This window comes from Eurytemora carolleeae, unplaced genomic scaffold (assembly GCF_000591075.1).
Source record: "Eurytemora carolleeae unplaced genomic scaffold, Eaff_2.0 scaffold1214, whole genome shotgun sequence".
Lineage (NCBI taxonomy): Eukaryota > Metazoa > Arthropoda > Copepoda > Calanoida > Temoridae > Eurytemora > Eurytemora carolleeae.
The window spans coordinates 3,333-18,261 of NW_019397115.1; the positions used below are offsets into that span (position 1 = coordinate 3,333).

General features: G+C 35.6%; 1 protein-coding gene across 1 annotated transcript; it reads right to left on the reverse strand.

Annotated features, from left to right (window-relative positions):
* Positions 1-4,418: 4,418 nt before the first annotated feature.
* On the reverse strand, positions 4,419-7,849 carry LOC111711994 (uncharacterized). The gene is made up of 2 exons (XM_023486495.1): positions 4,730-7,849; positions 4,419-4,549 (listed from the first exon to the last, which is right to left on the reverse strand). Exon 1 carries the CDS (start codon positions 7,827-7,829, stop codon positions 5,529-5,531), a length of 2,301 nt encoding a protein of 766 aa, XP_023342263.1. The 5' UTR covers positions 7,830-7,849; the 3' UTR covers positions 4,419-4,549; positions 4,730-5,528.
* Positions 7,850-14,929: the final 7,080 nt, after the last annotated feature.

Here is a 14,929-nt window from a genome sequence, read left to right on the forward strand (position 1 = left end):
GGTTACTTCCTTGATGGTTACTTCCTTGATAGGTTACTTCCTTCATGGTTACTTCCTTGATAGGTTACTTCCTTGATAAGTTACTTCCTTGATGGTTACTTACTTGATAGGTTACTTCCTTGATGGTTACTTCCTTGATAGGTTACTTCCTTGATAGGTTACTTCCTTGATAAGTTATTTCCTTGATAGGTTACTTCCTTGATAGGTTACTTCCTTGATAGGTCACTTCCTTGATAAGTTACTTCCTTGATAGGTTACTTCTTTGATGGATACTTACTTGATAGGTTACTTCCTTGATGGTTACTTCCTTGATAGGTTACTTCCTTGATAGGTTACTTCCTTGATAAGTTAATTCCTTGATAGGTTACTTCCTTGATAGGTTACTTCCTTGATAAATTACTTCCTTGATGGTTACTTCCTTGATAGGATACTTCTTTGATGGTTACTTCCTTTATAGGTTACTTCCTTGATAGGTTACTACCTTGATAAGTTACTTCCTTGATAGGTTACTTCCTTGATAAGTTACTTCCTTGATAAGTTACTTCCTTGATAGGTCACTTCCTTGGTAAGGTAGTTTTCTTGGTAGGTCACTTCCTTGATAAGTTATTTTTTATAGGTCGTAACTTTCTTTAAAGGTTACTTCTTTGATAAATCGTATACTTGATTGGTCACTTCCTTGATAAATTAATTCCCTAATATGTCACTTTGATTATAGGTTACAAGGAAATTTATAAATGGCCGGATACCTTTATAGGTAGGCCACTTCCTACAAAGAAACCTTTCTTGACAGGTTAATTCCTTGATAAATCATTTTCTTGGTAGGTTATTTCCTTGATAAGTCACTTCTAGTATAGATTACAAGGAAATTATTTGATAGATCACTTTCTAGACGGATTCCTTCATATTATCACCAATAAACCTCCGGCCAAAGTATCATGTCCCAACGGAAATAATACGTCGATCTCCAGGGTCGAGCTACAGCCACGCCCACTTCCTTTTAAAGAAACCTTTCTTGGCAGGTCACTTCCAAGAAAGGAGACTTATTAGATTGGCAGTTTGCGATAATTAAAATCAAAGTTATAAATGTGTTGATTAATGTTTTTAAAACTGAATTAATTATTGATTATTTTAGGCACAAAAATCTTTAAAGCTTGTTTATCTTTTTTTTGATCAGGACTGACTATTTTATTTTCTATTGAATTTGAAATATAATATTATTTGAAGAAATAGTTCTCCAAATAAAATATTAATTTCGCTGTATGATTATCAAACCAGAATTTTTTTTCAATATTATTTTTTTCCACAAATTTCTGAAGAAAAATTCTAATTTTTGACAAGTCAAAAGGGTTCTTTTCTGAATCGGGCATTGCCATTTTTGCATGGAGGACTACCTGAAATTACGCTTACAGTCCCTTTAAAGAAAATTATTAGTGTATTATTTTAGTGGTATGTCAGTGGTAATATATGTAGGAGGAGTTTCTTAATGAAGAAAAAATGCTATTATCGTTTTTTCTCTTCTCTTGGATCGGTAGAAAGGAGAGAGGAGAATAGTGTGGGGGTTGGGAAGAAGAGGGGTCTAGGGGATTAAAAAAATTCTGAGGAGGAGTGTGGGGGGGGGTAGAAGGGGTCTATCTGAATCTCGACAAAGTTCTACAGAAGAGGTTGCTCAAGAATTATTTCATAATATAGAACAGGTAAATAAGGGGACAAGGGGACAAAACAATTTGAAAACACTTTTTTTGATAAATTTAAAATTAGTTTCTCCACATAAGAATGTGAAATAGAAGATATTTTACGAAAACTTTTAACACTAATCTAACAGAATTTTCTAGATATTTTAATGAAAGTATGAGCATTTTAAATTAACTTAGTAAATTAAAAGCAATTTACATTTTTAAGACAAGCTTCGATTTCAGTGTTTGAGAAAAGAAATGAATTAAATGTTTTTAATCATAATTAAAGGGATTGATGTCGTAATTTTTCAAGATATCGTAGTTTTTCCAGACTGAAAGTGTTAAATTCTGTTGATTTCCTACATTGTTGCTGAAGCTGAAATGCGCAATTGTCACTTTTAGTTTTAGTTTTAGTTGTCACAATAAAAAATAATTCATTTTCAAAGTTCTAAACAATAACCTGAGCTGAAAACTTTAGAATGTGATCTGTTAATTAATCTGGAGATTAAATTCATGAGGAGAACAAGCAATATTTAATCTGGAGATTAAGAAAAAGAGTGGATTAAGCATTAATCTCGATATCCATCATTCTAAAGTTTCCAGCTCTGGATATTTCATTTATTCTTGAGCAGATAATTAAAGGTTTGAAAGTGAAGAATCACATCAAATTTCGACTTCAGTCCCTTTAAACGGTTTTTTTAGTTTACGAAGCAAGCGAAGAAAGCTGCTGAATCTCTTGAAACAGCTGGGAAATCAGCTGTTGAAGCTAGCAAATATAAAGCTATTGCAAAGGAATTCAATATGAAATGTCATTTTTATTTTCAACATATTTTTAAAAAAGTACTTAAGCATTAATAAACATATTTTAGTGTTTGAAAACATCCCCCATTTCTGGATTCCATCTGTTAATTTAAGCGTATGAATGCAATTTTTAGGACGTAACAGAAATAAAAAGCAAACTTTTAAGTAATAAGGTTTTAAATGTAATATTCTACTGGATCGATTTGTACGGAGCCTTTCATTAAAAAATACATCCTGAGTAAAATTGTCGAATTTGAGTAATTGATATTAATTTAAAACCCGTAAAATTACTTTTTAAAGAATAAAACAAGTTAAAAACACTTTCCTCGAACACTAATATAGCATCCTTTTATCTTTGCAACCAAAGGGAAATCAAATGCACTGATAGGTTAGATCAAATATTCAAGGTTTAAAACATTAAGATTCTACAACATCAAGAGGCAAAGTTAATAGGATTGCAACAAATTGTGAAGAAACAGAATTTTTTGCCATTAACTCTGATTTTTTAATACCCATATCTTTGCAACCTGATGTCTTAAATTTTTTTTTTAGATCAAATAGTCTAAGTTTGAAATATCAAAGGTTTAAATCATAAGGTTGAAAAGATAAAGGTGTTAGAAAGTCTGACATTCTTTAGAAATAATTTGATATATAATTCGGCATGAAGCCTCAGCTTTAACAAGCTTCATCCTATCCATAAACATATCTCAGATCCATATTTTTTTTATCAGCTTCATCCTTTTGATATCCATATCTTATATCAATGTTTTTTATCAGCGTCATACTTTCCATATCCATGTTTTTTATCAGCGTCATACTTTCCATATCCATGTTTTTTATCAGCGTCATACTTTCCATATCCATATCCATGTTTTTTATCAGCGTCATACTTTCCATATCCATATCCATGTTTTTTATCAGTGTCATACTTTCCATATCCATATACATATCCATGTTTTTTATCAGCGTCATACTCCATATCCATGTTTTTGATCAGCGTCATACTTTCCATATCCATATCTTATATTTATGTTTTTTATCAATATATTCAAAATTTGATATTGAAAATACCAGGGTTACGTAAAGAGAGACACTATCGAGGATCTTGAAGATGTCCGAAAGAATGTTGTGGATGACTTCAAGACCGCTATGGTTAAAAAGAATGATATCTTTAAATCTCTTGGTAAAATATTTCTAGATGTAATATATTTTAAACCATTAATTTGTTTGTATAAATAAGCTCCCAATATTTGGGAGTATATTAATTCACTATTGAATATATCCAGTTTGGACGTTTCTAAAATATGACTAATAAATCAATATTTTCTCTAAATTGTTTAAAATTTACATAAGCCTGAACGTCATATTACGTATATGTACAATACATGATAGGATTAATGATGATTAATTATGTTGAATAATATGTTTTTACACAACTATATGTTAAAACTTATTAACCAATGGTACATCATATTTTTCTGTCATTCCTCTTTTGTATCTGCTGTTAAAGGGAATGTAAGCGTAATTTCAAGTGACCCTTTGTCTGATGAAAACCTTTGTCTGATCAAGTAAAAATTAGATATTAATGTTTTTGTTTCTCTAACCTGAGCTGGAAACTTTAGAATGGTGGATATCAGGATTAATGCTTGATCCACTCTTTTTCTTAATTTCCAGATTAAATATGGCTTGTTCTCCTCATGAATTTAGTCTCCAGATTAATTAACAGATCGGTATTAAGGATATCACATTCTAAAATTTTCAGGTCAGCTCAGTTTAAATTTTATTTGCGATTTCTCTGCAAAAGTGACTCGCGCGTTTCTTGTTTTTTTTTAAGAAGCAATAGAGAAACTTACAGAAATAAACACTTTTCGAGTAGTCACTTGAAATTACGCATGTTAAAAATAGATTATATAAGACAGAAAAATATGATTTAAGATATTTATTGTTACGCGACTAAGCGCTATATATAGACCTTGTGGTATTTTGCGATGGTTTGTCGTAATTTCTATCTCCTCTCTTCATGATGAACGAATCAATAAAGAACTCAGGATTTATTCAGCATAGCAGAAATTCAACTAAAAACATAATCTTAAGTTCTTTTTATATTTAACTACAGGAAAAGCCCAAATAATGACGTAAATAAAGCAAAATGATACAATAAATCCATAAACCAAGCTCAATTGGGCATAAAAACCTGTAGATTTTAATTTATTCCAAATAATCATACTTTAATAAATGTATCGTAAAAATCATACCAGGTTGCGCCTCCACAAAATATCACTTGAACAAAGAAAAGACCAAATTAATGGCGAACAACTCCATTAAAAATCAAATCTCTACTGGTATGAAAATGTACGAACAATATAATATTATATAAACTAAAACTGGTTTGGGCAGTTTTCTTCTCAGATACAGTCTTCTACACACAGTACAAACTCCAGGGATGCTTCAGAAACTCTGAGGGAATATCAGCACAGGGGTGTTCTATCCTTCTATATATATACGAGACTTTTGGTCGCGTAACACTCCCCAACCAACGAGAAAAAAGAAAAAAAAGTTCAGTTGCACCCCGCTACTGGTGTCCGAGAATTCACTCGGCTGCATCCTGCGACTGCTTTCTAAACACAACAAGAATTCTTAGTGTGCCATCACTCAAACCTGAAAAGAAAAATCACCAAGAATAGTTCCCTCACTCAAGACTAATACAAGTGTCCTTAAGCACTTCATCACCTAGACCTCAATCTCCTCAACCTCCTTGGGGATCTCAAACTTAAAGTCCAGGTCATAATAGTCCAGTCCTCCAGTCCCTTCAATGAGCTCATCATCATGGCACCAACCCAACTCATAACATCTCATCCCGATCTCACAGGGTTTAGTGGAGCTAACATCAAACTCTAGGAACGGGATCTTCACTCCAGCTGGATGAACCATACTCCAGGTACCAAAGACAGGTTCCTTCCAGGCTTGGTTTCCAATCTCCTCCAAGGATAACCCGAATCCAGAATACTCCAGGTCTTCATCCCTAGGGAACCTCAGCACCCCATCATCCGACCACTAAATCTTGGCTCTGGCTAGGACCCAGATCTGAACCAGAAACCATTCTCTACATGGCAACAAGAACCTGCAACCCCAAGATGTTAAAGTTGGCCAGGAACCCAGTATCTCCAACCATAGTTTAACAAAAGACGGTGGAGCTTCACACAGCTTATCCCTGGAATCTTGCAACCTCAGAGATCTAATCACATCCTCTCTACTCCAGGCCTGCTCCTCTGCAGCCTCCAGAGACAACAGGACAAACTCCAAGAACCAGTTCATAGCTGTAATCTGATCACACTTTAGGAACCTGCATATTACATCCGGATCAGGAAACACATCTTTCAACAGCAATCCAGCAAGAACAGAATAAGTAATGAATCCAAACTTGATATCTCTAAGAGCATAGCACTGCAGACATTGTGGAATCTCCTTCCCTCTTAACCCCCAGCAGTTATCATCCGTGGACTCAGTTTTATTCAACAAGCTTCCCATGACCTGAGCACCCATTGCTGTCATATTCCTTGCCTGGAGTTTGTAGCCAGCCAGGGCCACCAGGGAAGTCAGATCCACAAAATCCCTCTCCAAGACCACATCCTTACCAGAGATCAAAGAATAGAACTCCTCTACTCCCTGTAAATCTCTCCGGATCGCAAGACCGGCAGACACAGGGAGATCACGGAGCAAGTCTAAAATCTCTGGTTGGATCTCCATCTTCTTCACAAGGTACCGGTATCTCTCATCCCATTCCTTGCCTCCTAAAGGTCCCGTGAACAACTTCGTCAAGAACCTCTTCACACTGAAACCAATCTTCACAGGCTCAAGATCAGGTCTAGTCCTTTCTCCTCCATTTCTGCTCAGATTCAGTTCACCAAGTCCAGGTGACAACTCACCATTCTCCGGGTCCCAGTCATACCAGGATACCTCACAAGACCAGGAGACTCTACCAATCCAAGAAACCTCAACAAACCAAGAGATCTTGACCCAAAAGATCACATCAAAGCAGGATATCTCCCAAAACAAAGATTCTTTTTCATACCAGGATACCTCATCACTCAAAAGCATTTCACCAAACCAGGAAATCTCCTCAAACCATGAACTTTCACTAATCCAGGAGAACTCTTCAAACCAGGAAATCTCATCAATCCAGGCCAATAGATTTTCTTCCATCCAGGGACTCTCACTAAACCGGAAGATCTCATCAACCCCAGGAATCTTAACAAACCAAACTCCAGACCAATAGGTCTCACCCATTCCAGAATATCCCAGAAGCATCCAAAGATCGCTCATTGGTCCCTGATCGCTCATTAACTTGACATCACAATGGTTCTCAGGACCCCAATTTGTCTCAGGATCACAATTTGTTTCAAGCTCAAAACTTATTTCTGACTCGCCATTATTCTTAGAATCTCCATCATTCTTAGGATCATCAGTCTTCTTAAAATCAACGTCACTCTTTTTTAAATCTTCAGTCCTTCTAAAACAATCAGTCTTCTTAAACCCATCAGTCTTATCAGAGCCATCATCATTCTTAAAATATTTACTCTTCTTACCATCATTATTCTTCTCAAATTTATCAACCTTAAAATCATCAGTCTTATCAGAGCCATCATCATTCTTAAAATCTTTACTCTTCTTACAATCGTTATTCTTCTTAAATTTATCAACCTTAAAATCATCAGTCTTATCAGAGCCTTCATCATTGATAAAATCTTCACTCCTCTTACAATCGTCATTCTTCTTAAAGTTATCAACTTCACCAGTCTTCTTCAAAAACTCTTTCTGGCTAGACTTAGCTCTCCAACCATGGGATACAGAATCCACTTGTAGCTCTGCTACACCCCTGCCCAGATTAGCCACAGTAACAGAAAATTGATCAGTTTTACTACTCTTCATCCAATCAAATGTGGGCTGAGTTTTACAAACCGGATTCCTTACAGTCGTCTCCTCTCTGATGATCAGTCCAAGATCTGGATCTGGTAGCTCTGCTGCACCCCTGCCCGCCTTGGCCACAAGACCAAAGATATTAAGCAATGCCTTATTTGTGTCCAACAAATTCTCTGGTTTTGCAAACTCTTGACCAACTCTGATCTGGACAGTCGTCTCTCCATCTTCCACCAACCAAGTATTCGTTTCAATGAGAGTTTTGGGACCAACACAGCTAGGGGATAAACCTTCTTTTGTGATATCACTCAATTTCTCATCATACGCAGAAAGTTTATGTTCAAGATTCCACACAGTCGTCTCTTTATCCCTCAAACTTTCATCTGAAGTATCAAATTCAGGTTCCAAATTCCCTACAGTCATCCTACCATCCTTCATCCTACAGGTTTGTTCATACTGAGCTTAGGAACCAACATAGGTAGGAGCTAAACATTCCTTTGTGAGATCACTCAAACCCTCATCAAGTAGATTAGTTCCAAACTCCAGATTCCGTACAGTCGCCCTCTCATCCTTCATATCAAGTTCACCAGATTCAATCAGAGCATTGGGATCCTCACCCAGTGGAGCATGCAGCTCCACAGTGAGATCACACAATTTCTCACCATGAATAACCTTGTGTACAGTATACTCATCATCCTGCACCAGATATCTGAATTTCTCCAGGGTTGAATTAGAACAGTGAAATCTGCAACTATTACCCGCATCTTCTAATAGATCTAATAATTTCTTGTGATCATCTAGGGATTCTTCAAACTGGTCTGGAACCATTCCATTAGACCTGGATGGGCTGAGGCTTGATGCCTAGCAACATCTTGAAGTGCAGCACATCAAAGGTCACAGACCTGGCAGACATATGGGTAACCCTCTCTCTGGGTGTGTTTTCTAAGCTGGTGGGCTGATAAGTTGCTACTCTAGTATATCCTCATCATTGATCGGGTAAGGATTTAATGTGAAACCTAGTCCGTTATCCGTAGTAATCGAGAAACATCTGTCTTCATATTCTTCATCCATACCTTCATAAATCTGCTTTTTTACCAAAAAATCTGCATTTGATATATCTGTTTTCAGTCCATCATCAGCCTTGGTAAATGATTTATGTGGACCAGCAAAGATCAGCCTGGCATCAGCCATTATCCCAACATCAGTCTTCAACTCAGTATTAGTCATCATCTCGGCATCAGCCATCAACCTGGCATCAGCCTTCAACTCGGCATCCACCATTATCTCAGCATCAGCCATCAACCTGGCATCAGCCATCAACCTTGCATCAGCTATTATCTCAACATCAGTCTTTAACTCAGCATTAGTCATCATCTCAACATCAGCCATCAACCTGGCATCAGCCATTATCTTGACATCAGCCTTCAACTCAGCATCAGTCATTATCTCAGTATCAGCCATCAGCTCGGCATCCACCATTATCTCAGCATCAGCCATCAACCTGGCATCAGCTATTATCTCAACATCTACCTTCAACTCAGAATCAGTCACCATCTCAGTATCAGCCATCAACATGGCATCAGCCATTATCTAGACATCAGCCTTCAACTCTGCATCAGTTATTATCTGAGGAATAGCCATCAGCTTGGGATCTGGGGAGTAGGACAATATATGTAGGGAGTGTATCTCATCAGACCAGTTGATCTCATGAAGACAGGGATCACCCATCAAACAGGGATCGCCAACCAACTCAGGATCGCTGTATTCTTAGGATCACCCATCATTTTAGGATCACCCATTATCCTAGGATCCAGGGAACAGGACAATTCCTGGGGAAAGGACAACTTCGGGGAACAGGACAGCTCTGGGGAACAGAACAATTCTCGGGAATAGAACAACTCCTGAGAATAAACAGGATTGCCACTCAACTCAGGATCACTTTTAATCTTGGGATCACTAAGCTCTTCAGGACACAGGAACCGCTCCTGGAAAAAGAACAGCTCCTGGAAATAGGGCAACTCCCCAGAACCGGACAATTCTTCGGAATAGGAAAACTCCTTGGAACTGGATAATATCTGGGAACAGGACAATTCTTTGGAGCATGACAACTCCTTGGAACTGAATACCATCTGGGAACAGGACAATTCTTTGGAGCAAGACAACATATGGGAACAGGGCAACTCCCCGGAACAGGACAACTCCTGGGAATTGGATACCTATTGGAAACAGGACAATCCTTTGGACCATGACAACTGCTTGGAATTGAAAACCATCTGGGAACAGGACAATTCTTTGGAGCAGGACCACATATGGGAACAGGGCAACTCCTCGGAACAGTCCAACTCCTGGGAACTGGATGATATCTGGGTACAGGACAATTCTTTGGAATAGGACAACTCCTTTTTTTTATTAGTACCTCTGCTACTTTTTATAATCTTTCCGGGTATTAATCTGGCAGACATAAAAAGATCAAGGAGAAAAAATTCAAATCTCAAATCTTATTTATCAAAAGAAAAGGTTGACCGACCCCTCTAAAGATAATGACTTCAAATCTCAATGAATTTTTTATAAGTACCTCCGCTACTTTTTATACTCTTTCCGGGCATTAACCTGGCAGACATAAAAGATCAAGGAGAAAAAAATTCAAATCTCAAATCTCAATTTATCAAAAGAAAGGGTTGACCAACCTCTCTAAAGATAATGACCTCAAATCTCAACGAATTTTCTATTGGTACCTCCGCTACTTTTTATAATCTTTCCGGGCATTGACCTGGCAGACATAAAAAGATCAAGGAGAAAAAAAATTCAAATCTCAATTTATCAAAAGAAAGGGCTGACCGACCCCTCCAAAGATAATGACCTCAAATCTAAAATCTCAATTTATCAAAAGAAAGGGTTGACCGACCCCTCCAAAGATAATGACCTCAAATCTCAAATCTCAATTCATCAAAAGAAAAGGTTGACCGACCCCTCTGTTGATAATGACCTCAAATCTCAACAAATTTATCACCTCCGCGACTTTTTATAATCTTTCCAGATATTAATCTGGCAGACATAAAAAGATAAAGGAGAAAAAGAAACTCAAATCTCAAATCCTCGCTACCCTTTGTAAATCTCTCCAGATATTCAATCTGGCAAATCCAAAGAGATTAAGAGGAAGAAACAATTCAAATCCCAGAATATCTCAAGAAAAGAGGTTAAAATCTTGGTAAAATATTTCTAGATGTAATATATTTTAAACCATTAATTTGTTTGTATAAAATAAATAAGCTCCCAATATTTGGGAGTATATTAATTCCCTATTGAATATATCCAGTTTGGACGTTTCTAAAATATGACTAATAAATCAATATTTTCTCAAAATTGTTTAAAATTTACAAAAGCCTGAACGTCATATGTTAAAACTTATAAACCGTCTGTAAATCATATTTATCTGTCTCTTTTGTATCTGCTGTTAAAGGGACTGTAAGCGTAATTTCAAGTGACCCTCCATGCAAAGATGGAAACCTTTGTCTGATCAAGTAAAAATTAGATATTATTGTTTTTGTTTCTCTAACCAGAGCTGGGAACTTTTGAATGGTGGGTATCGGGATTAATGCTTGATCCACTCTTTTTTTAATCTCAAGATTAAATAATGCTTGTTCTCCTTTTATTATTAATCTCAAGATTAATTAACCGATCGGGATTAAGGATATCACAATCTTAAGTTTTCAGAGCTGAAAAAAGATCAATCGAATCAGAAATTAAAAATTAATTAATCTGACACTTATAAATGTTGTGAGTTTAGAAATAGAAAATGCAAATCTTTATTTCTCTGAATTTTCTTTTTCTTTCTAAGAGCGTCATCTGTGGAAAGAGTTTTAAGAATTTGTTTTTATGTTTTATTTTAAAACTTTGAATATAAAATTAAAATTTTTATAAAAAGAAATCAATTAGTTTTATCTTATTAATAAATCTATTCAAACCTTTAGATAGAGCTAATAAGCTCAAACGTACGATATTGATACACATATTATTTATTCAGATTTTTAAAAATCTAAATTGATGTATTGTTTTAAATTTGTTATACGTGCTCATACAAAATAAAATAGATATAGAAATATAAATATACGAGAAATCTACATTTAAGAAGAAGTGTGGGGGTTGAACCAACAATGCAGAGACCTATAGAATTGTGGAAATCTGATGCGTATTCGATATTTCTTATATTGCAAAGAGTTTAAACAGCAGCTTATAAAGAACTTATCAAGTGAAATGGGTCTATTCCACATCCGAATCAACGCGATTTTCAAGATTTATGAAAAACATGAATATTTACAACCTTTTAAGGCCGAATTTAAAGAATTTGAGCCGCGTCTTGACGCAGTTCAAACATGGTTGATTTCACATAAATTTATGTTCAGTGTTTCGAGGTTTGAGCTGGCGGTCAATTAGAACCGGTAAATGGCGGTTCAGCGACGCGGTTCAAATTCTTTATTCTGTTGTAGGTGACTCTGGAGAAAAGAAGGTTGATGAACCTACGCCTCCTCCTGGTTCTGCTCGTCCTCCACCCGGACCCGGAGTAGGTCAGCCTGCTCCATCCAAACCAACAAGTCTAGATACATCATCATGTAGAGGTGAGGAAATGGGTAGGCTGCTGTATAGCTCACGAAGTGCACCTTATTTTGATCTATCATTCAAAATCCGGCAAAAGCAGCTTATTTACTTTATTTACTTTGATATTTAAAGTACACCACCAAAAAAAGTACTAAAGAGCAAATACGAAAAATCTAAATTGAAAGGGTTAACCGTACTGAAATTTGCAGACTCGCTGGACTTGTAATTTACGAGAGCTGTATCAAGTTTTATCTATAAGTATATATAAAACAAGGGGTATTTTATACATGAGTCTTAAATATTTATTGTACCACAAAACAAAACTATAAAAAAGAAAAAAAGACAATACCTTATTTAATTTGATGAAAATATTGATGAAAGTGAAGCTTCATTTCGCTTTAATATTTTAAATATTAAATGTATTTTTTTTCGACAATAACTATCCTAGGGTCATCCCGATGCAATGGGAAAAAACTTGGTTACGTAAAAAAATTTTTTTTTTGAAATTTTAAAATATTCCACAAAATTCTGAGAAGTTTTACAAAATTCTAAATTGTGTTTTTTCTAAGCATTCCTTTCCTTACGAACATAATCGTTTTAGTACCTTGTTTGGTTCGTTTTAGTACCTTGTATTTTGAGACACCCTGTACGTAATATTCAGATATTTACTGCATCACCTTTTAAATTATACTTATTCTTGATTCTCTAGGATTGGCAAGTCAAACCTCAGAATTTATTGGTGGTCTGTTTGGTGAGTATTCTTACTTGTTGTAGAAACTAATCCATAATATCGTCCTGGCCCTGCATGCTAGATGTTTAAAGGGAGTGTTCGCGAAAAATAATAGGGGGTATAAGTGGAATTCAAATCAAATTTGGAGTCTTTCGATATGTTACTTCTATCCATATATATAGCCCCTGTAATGAGTAAATGGTTGAAAAGGCTTAGTGCTTGTAAATTTCCATTGTAAATATACTTAATTACATTTTACCATTCAAACCGAAAATCATTCAATTATACTTTATATATTACATACTTCATATTTTTTATTTGTATTTAACCTTCACATTTCGCTGAAAACTTGATTTTATGGCTGGAACAGTTTTTGGAAAAAGTGATTGATGTGCGGCATTTTTCATCAGTCGCGCTCGACTGAAAAGTGTCAAAACGATCAATTGATTGAAAATATCGTCTTCATTATTTAAAATCCTTAAAATTCCTGGAATGAATATTCTCTAACATTACAATCATGGCTTATAAAGTTATTAAAATCAAAAATCTATTGCAAATTTGATTCGGATTCTACCGGTACCCTTTTTATTTTGTTTGCTAACACTCCCTTAAATGATGTTCTACAGGGTTGTATATTTTCCTGAGATAAATATCCCCACCCATCATCTCTCCTATTACTTTTTTTGATAGAGGTTTTTTTTTGAAAATTTTTTAATTGAAAAAGTAAATATTCTAAGCATAAAATCAATATTTTAATTTGTGTCTTTTAAACTCTTTGTTGGCCGGCCACGACCTCTAGATAAAATATACACCTCCACAATACAAATTTTTAAAGTATTACTATTTTTGCTTTTATAGTTACCCCCACGCAGTATCTAGAGTTGATGTAGTTTCAGTATTTTGTTAAAAATATGTTTTTTTTCCACAAAAACCAGCATTCCCTAGGGTTGGACACTATTTGGACATTCCCTTTATAATTTTTAAAAACCGTTCTTGAAGTGAATTATCGATTAGGGCTATTTCAGCTACTTTGCACGCTCCTTGGTCGTTCTGATTTATCATTTTTCACCTACTTAAAAGTTTAGGGATGATAATTGTTAATGATAGTTAGCAACTTAAACTTTTGATCGAGAACCCTATTTAATATCTAATTAGTCTTCCAAAATAAATATACATATTCAATTAATGCAATTACGTGTCCAGGCCTAGTAATAAACCATATTTAGATGGTAGAAAATCTTCTAAAAGCGTTTTGGACAAATATTCAAAATATGGAAACCAAGAGGAAATAAGTTCCAATCCTGCACAGTATAGTTGCAAGGAGGGTGCAGCAGGCCATGAACAACAAGTGCATGGTCCCAAAAAGGGTGTACATGCCACACATGTGGATGAGGTACATGATCCCCAGGAAAGTGTACATGTGACGCATGTACAAGAGGCCCATGGTTCCAGGGAGAGTGTACATGCCACAAATGTACAGGAAATTCATGGAATCTTGAAGAGTGTACTTGAAACACATGGTCATGAATTGAATCCAAAACTAAACATAAAAAAGGTAGAAAATTACCAAAATAGTAAAAGTATTTATAAACAAAGTGGTGAAATTGCATCGGACTCATGGGATTTTGGACCACAATATTATAGTTATGGACCACAAACTGGTGAATTGTGTGTAAAGGAACAGAAGCCTAGTGTTGAATGTGGACCACAACTACATGGTGATGTGGGACATAATAAAGATTACTATGGGGCACAAGATGTCAGATTATGTAATCTGGAACCACAACATGGACCTCCAGAATCTAATGGACCACAGGACTATGATAACCAGGGTGGTGGACCACAATTCAATATGTATGGAACTGAGGTCCTTCATGGACCATATTCTGTGTCTACAGATAGTCCATATCAGCTTGAATATTACTATACTGATGGTGAGTTTTCTTAAACATGGGTTAACAGATTCTTTTTCATTTGACCTTTTATTGATGAAAGTAATTTGAAACTCGCCACAAACTCAAATTTTGCAATCTGATGGTTTAAACACTTGATATTTCAAACTTTGCAATCTGATGGTGTAAACCCTTGATATTTCAAACTTTGCAATCTGATGGTGTAAACCCTTGATATTTCAAACTTTGCAATCTGATGGTGTAAACCCTTGATATTTCAAACTTTGCAATCTGATGGTGTAAACCCTTGATATTTCAAA

Bases quoted from the DNA above. Each gene is read 5' to 3' on its own strand.
- LOC111711994 (XM_023486495.1), bottom strand. From the start codon at position 7,829: ATGAAGGATGGTAGGATGACTGTAGGGAATTTGGAACCTGAATTTGAT.